We start from the raw sequence: 6,393 nt of genomic DNA, 5'->3' as shown, positions 1-6,393 counted from the left end.
ACCCACAAGACTTCACCTGGAGTGCATTAGAAATGTCAGGGATTTCGGCCATCCCAAACCGCTCCGAAATGCGGCAGGTACAACCAGAACAAAACAGAGAAAACAAAATCCCCTCTCCTCTGCTGTGCAGTTGGGCAAATTGCCGACAACAACGCTTAAAAGCTCTTTGATATAACACGATTACATTTAATTGGAGATAGCCCTGCTGTCCTAGTTCCCTCTTGCTGCAGAGCAAGGAGGACTCCTCGGGAGCCCATTGCCCTGCTCCCAGTGGCAGCCTCAGCCAGCAAAAGCCGGAGCTCAAGTGAGGGAGCTGCAGAGAGGTGCTCCTGAAAAGAGGGTCTGAATGTGGGGCTGCGAAGACATATGCCATCCATTTTGCTGAGAGAAGTGTGCTCTGACTCAGTACTGTCTTTTCCTCCTTAACAGATAGTCACAGTTAAGAATAAGAGATACCCAGAGGCAGGAAATGTCCAACAGCAGCTCCATCACCCACTTCCTCCTCCTGGCATTCGCAGACACACGGGAGCTGCAGCTCTTGACCTTCTGGCTCTTCCTGGGCATCTACCTGGCTGCCCTCCTGGGAAACGGCCTCATCATCACCACCATCGCCTGCGACCACCACCTCCACATCCCCATGTACTTCTTCCTCATCAACCTCTCTGTTCTTGACCTGGGCTGCATCTCCACCACCGTCCCCAAAGCCATGGCCAATTCCCTCTGGGACAGCAGGACCATCTCCTACCAGGGGTGTGCTGCACAGGTCTTTTTCTTTTTCTTTTTCATATCAGCAGAGTTTTCTCTTCTCACCGTCATGGCCTATGACCGCTACATTGCCATCTGCCAACCCCTGCACTACGGGACCCTCCTGGGCAGCAGAGCTTGTGTCCACATGGCAGCAGCTGTCTGGGGCAGTGGGATTCTCAACGCTGTGCTGCACACGGCCAATACATTTTCACTGCCCCTCTGCCAGGGCAATGCCCTGCACCAGTTCTTCTGTGAAGTCCCCCAGATCCTCAGGCTCTCTTGCTCAGACTCCTATATCAGGGAAGCCGGGGTCCTTGTGGTCAGTGTCTGTCTGTTCTTTGAGTGTTTTGTTTTCATTGTGGTGTCCTATGTGCAGATCTTCAGAGCTGTGCTGCGAATCCCCTCGGAGCAGGGACGGCACAAAGCCTTTTCCACGTGCCTCCCTCACCTAATGGTTGTCTCCCTCGTTATCAGCACTGGCATGTTTGCCTACATGAAGCCCCCCTCCATCTCCTCACCATTCCTGGACGTGGTGGTGGCAGTGCTGTACTCGGTGGTGCCCCCAGCAGTGAACCCCCTCATCTACAGCATGAGGAACCAGGAGCTCAAAGAAGCATTGAAGAAAGGGATTCAATGGGTTCACCTTCAGCAGCAGTAAGCTGCCCATGTCTCCTCACAGGCTGTCCCTACTGTGCTGGATAATAGTGAGGCCTTCGGTAAATGTGTCATCACAGCATCAGAACTGCCTTCCTGAGGAGCATCTCTGTAATAACAGGGCAGCTCTCTCTGTTGCAGGAAAATTGACATAAACTAAGAAAACGTAATATAAATGTCATTGTAATCGAAGCAACCAAGGACACCTGCTGCTTTTCAAGTCCCCTGTACTGCCCCAAGCCTATTTAATAATTTTCCTAATATGAAAATAGAGAAAGAGTAACTAGACATGATTTATCTATGACTCAGTTAAGGAACTACCACCAGACAATGTAGCATTGTTGAGAAGCAGGGGATTCCTGTCAAGAGAGTGATGAACTGTAGGGCGGGTCAGCGAACCCAGAAAACCTCTTGGAACTGCCAAGATCAAAGAAGTGGTAAAAGGTAATTCTGCCAGGGGGAGATCGCGACCACTGACTCACTGACCACCCACCCAAATGATACCACCTATTCAAAAGAGAACAATGGAAGAAGAAGACAGAGTCTGTGCACTAATTTACATGGGAAGCAAAGAAATCTCAACCAATCCTTGAAGAGAATAACAATGAGTAACTGTGAATATATATATGAATTGTTTGAATATGTAAACATCAATGCATAGAAGTGGAGTCTTTTGAAGCTAAGTTGTGCTCCCGTTTTGGGCTGAGCACCCCATTTCCGCGCATTAATGGAATAAACTTGGAAATACCTCTGCTCTGTGTGTTATTGGCTTGCACACCGTGTAACAAACTCAGATTTGGGATATCAGGAGGGTGTCATACTGCAGTGAAATAGATCTAGTTTTGTCTTTGAGGCAGCAGCAGAAGGAGGATGTGCAGTTCAGTGCAATGACATGGAGCTAAATAGAGGATTCAAATGAGTCTATGGGATGAGACATCTTTGGCATCTGAGGAGCATTAGGAGGGCTTTGGAAGAAGCCGCACAGGTTATGGGGAACTCACAGCCATTAGGAAAACCTCAGAAAACGACAGCCTTGTGTTTGAAGAAATAGTGAAGACAGAGTCATCAGTAGAGCTTGGGACAGCATGGGGTCAGAGTGGGGTGGGGAAGCAGGGGTTGGCATCTGCATCTGTTCTGATGCTGGCATCATCTCCTCTGATCTTGGCATCTGCAGAGAAACAGCCACAGCCTGTGGGGCGTATGGCCCCTTTTTTGGGGCTGGGACTCCCCAACAGAACTGAAATCCTTGTCCTTTTGACTATGGCTGCGGTCTCTTCCACTGAGGCCCCTGAGAGCACTCCAGTTCCTTACATCAACGGGGCCTTGTTGCCTCCACCCCACCCTCCAGAGGGCCTGAGAGGTGTCCTACCACTGTCTTGCCCTTGGCATCACACACCCCTTCATCTCAGTGCTCCCAGGAAGAGCCCTGAGCTTCCTGTGTGGGAAAGGATCCCCATTCCCAGGGTGTGGGGGTCAGTGCTTGGACATTCCGCTTGATGAGACAGGTCAAGGGCTTTCACAACCACTTCCATGTTTGATTTTCAACCTGTAAGCAGTGCCTCTGAATTCCTGCTTCACCAGCCTCCAGGGACAGTCCCTTTTCTGGTCATTCCCCCCAAGGTCTTTTCAGGGGTGGCCCTCAGTGCAGCCCACTGACATGCTAAGAAACTTGAAGCTTTGTTGCTGCCTTTTACTTCTCAAGAGGCCAGTTCATTAACATGCAAAATGCCCTAACAAGCCAAGGCTCTGAGCATAATTTTCTTCACTTTACAATTCTTATTTGAGAGATTTCAGAAGTGAAATGATTTTAAAAATGAAAGAAAAGAAAAGAGAAAAGTTTCCTTTTTCTTCCACTTGTCTTTGTTTATCTGCTTACGCATTAAGTGATATCAGCAATTTCCAAATGATATTGAAACTGGACCTCTCCAAATGGAGGGTGAATGTGTAGGTATTGAGGTTTGGGCTGGACTGGCCACTCAGGCAGAACGGCAGATGCTCTCCCCTACCGAGGAGAGGCAGGAGAGAAAGGGACTTATGAGTTTAGAAGGACCTAAACTATGTTAATGAAATATTAATAATAAAATAAAAAGTCCATAATGAAATATATACAAAACCATATCAAGCTCCCAGGATGATGATCACGTCACTGGCTGACGCTGGGGCAATCCCAGACTGGACTCAGTGCTGGATGGGAACTGGATTCCAGATAAGGATTCAGGATCGGGATCACAGGCAGACGAACAGACAGAGTCCTCCTCAGACCGGTCATTGAAGGAAGCAAGCTGACCCTTTGATCCCTCAGCTTTTATACTGATCATGAGGCAGATGGGATGGAATACCCCGTTGGTCACCTGTCCTGTCCACTCCTCCCCGCAGGTGGGACCCCATTATGCTTTTCCACTTCCAACCGTCCAAGGGGGAAACCACAAAGTTGGTTGGCCTTGGGTGTTATAGCAATAAGTATAAGCAAGAGCCTCTCTGCACACCGTGCCTGGGCATCCGCTGTGACCATAGGTCTGATCACTCTGAGAGATTGAACACTGTCTGCACAATATACTCTTAATTTCAGTAGTTAGAAGAAGCCCGGCTAAGAAGCGAAGTTACTGAAGAAAATTGGTTCTGTTTTACATCTCATCAAGTTCCCACCTAGCTTTTTCAGACGATTTTTCCATGGCTGAGGTGTTGACCTGCCGAGGGACATCATCTAACCAGTTGTCCAATACACTGCCACATGCTACCGCAGATTTATGGTTTTTCCTCAACTGAGACAGCGGCCTGGTCACGTGACCTGTCCAATGCTGAAACACTGTCCTGCGCGGCAGAAAAAGATTATGTGCATAATGCTGCATGTCAGTATCCACATGACCCACTGTCGGTGCCTCATCCTCTTTCCAGCAAAATAATACCAATCCATGAGCATGTGCCGCTGGTGCTCTCCGTACCCACATGCGCCAAGTGGGTCCGGTAATTTTGAGTGCATCTGGATCTAATGGTGTCTTCAGGTTGTCCAAATCAGTAAAAATCATCTGCCGCACAGCTATTTCCCTCAGATTCTGAACATCTCTCTCAATAGTTGTCCACTTGGATGGGTGGTATGGGATAGCGTCCCTATAGGGATACTTGCTCCTCACGCTTTACAGGAGTCATCTCCAGAGGCTAAGGGATTGTGGTGTTCTTCCAAAAACCCTGTCAATACCCAATTCTCTAGTCAATGGTCCCAACCGCTTGGCTTCTCTACCATCTAAGTCCAAACTATCGGCTCCAGTGTCCCAGCAATCGAGTAGCGGAGGAATCACTTGCTCGCCTTCCTGACAGCCGTAATGCTTACGTATGTCTCTCAGCTCACTTAGGGATAACGATGGAGTGGTTTCCTCTGTTTCTTCATTGCGTGATGTCCCTGACTGACTGTTGCTATCTGGTCCTATTGCACGTCTCGTCTTATGCACAGGGTTGACTGATACCGGCACTGACTGGGTCTGTAGTTCAGCTGCATCATCCATCACCAAGGTCGGAGTAGGTGTAATACTCGTTGCAGCTGCGGGTCCTGTCATGGTAGCCAGCGGGGACTGGAGAGGTGCAATGTCCGTCATGGGGGCTGGTGGGTGCTGTGCAGGAGAAATACCGTGCGGTGCCTGACATAGGAACCGGCGGGATCTTAGCCAACGGAGTCTGGATCGGATGGATGCCTGCCATGGGGGCTGGCAGGGTCTGAGTGTCGCAGGGGATGGCAGGGTCTGTGCAGGCGCAATGTCTGTCACAGGGACAGGTGGGGGCTGTGCAGGTACGATGTCGGCTGTGGGGGCCGGGGGGTTGCCGCTGGACGCTTCCCTATACAGCAGATCCACCAATGAAGAAGAAAGAGCCCGCAAAATTTAATTACCCAAGCACAATAACCAAAACATTCCAAGGGTACTCCAGACTTTCAAAAACTGTTGCTATTGATGCCACCGGCACATACAAAGACTCAAGAGACATCCCCCCTCTTGCTAAATGGCCCATAATATAACCCAAGGTGTAATTATGCACAATGTCCAACAGAGGCCTCCCGCCGTCCCAAGGTGAGTCTGACCGCGGCAATTCGCAAGGTGCCATTACGTAAGGGACAGAAAATGGAAACATTAAAAAAGACCCGATAACATAGCAAAATACTGCCACCCAAAATAAAAAGGCAATCGTTTTAAGTCCCCATCTAGAAACGATAAGCTGCCCTAAACCAGCAGAAAGGGGAAATGTGGAGAAATGCCAGGAGTGTTGCTGTGAGGAGGCAAGAGAGGGACAGAGGGTTGGGCTCTGCTGGGTGGAAGAGGAGAACAGGGCGTTCCTTCAGAGTGGGTGTCTGCACTGCAGGGGATGGCAGGGAGGGTGCCCAAGTCCCCTCTCCCAAGGTGTTTGTGGGAGCAGGTCCCTCTGACTCCCTGACCACGTCTGGGCTGCCTGGAGCTGTCCCTGCCGGGAGCTGTTTCTCTGTCCCAACATCACCTCCCTGCCAGTGCTCACTGACCCCATCCCTCCCGCTGTGTGCTCAGCTCTGCCCTGCAGATCCCTCCTGGCAGCAGGGCACTGCCCAGGGACATCTCTGTGTGCCAAGGGGCTAAGAAGAGGCTCAGACAAATGCTAACAAGAACTGGGGTCTCCGTACGTGCTCCAGAGTGTAGAAAAAAAATTTCCCATCTCCCACTGTCAGGGATGTCACAGTCAGGGGTGAGAAGGTAGAGTTGAGGCTCCTGAAAGAAGGGAACAAGGCCAAGATGGGGACTTCAGGAGAGCAATCTTTGGCCTTCTGAGGGACCTGATCAGAAGAATCCCATGGGATACGGCCCTGCGGAGAAGAGGGGAGCAGAGAGCTCTTTGCTAGTCAAGGATGGACTCTTGCAGCTCCAGAACAGTCCACCCCATCATATAGGAAGTCTGTCAAAGCTGGCAGGAGCCTGGCATGGGTGAGAAAGGAGGTCCTGACTAAAATGAAGCATGAAGGGGCAGCCCAGAGAAGGT

General features: G+C 50.2%; 1 protein-coding gene across 1 annotated transcript; it reads left to right on the top strand.

The window, feature by feature from the left end:
- Positions 1-469: 469 nt before the first annotated feature.
- On the top strand, positions 470-1,405 carry LOC309684331 (olfactory receptor 14A16-like; the record flags this gene model as incomplete). Its single annotated transcript, XM_082500264.1, has 1 exon — positions 470-1,405. The coding sequence occupies one exon, from the start codon at positions 470-472 to the stop codon at positions 1,403-1,405; it is 936 nt and encodes a 311-aa protein (XP_082356390.1).
- Between the last annotated feature and the right edge of the window lie 4,988 nt (positions 1,406-6,393).

Source organism: Vanellus vanellus (assembly GCF_965231255.1).
Source record: "Vanellus vanellus genome assembly, contig: HAP1_SCAFFOLD_53, whole genome shotgun sequence".
Classification (NCBI taxonomy): Eukaryota; Metazoa; Chordata; class Aves; order Charadriiformes; family Charadriidae; genus Vanellus; species Vanellus vanellus.
Note: the sequence above shows the minus strand (reverse complement) of the source record. Positions and strands in the feature narration are given on the sequence as shown.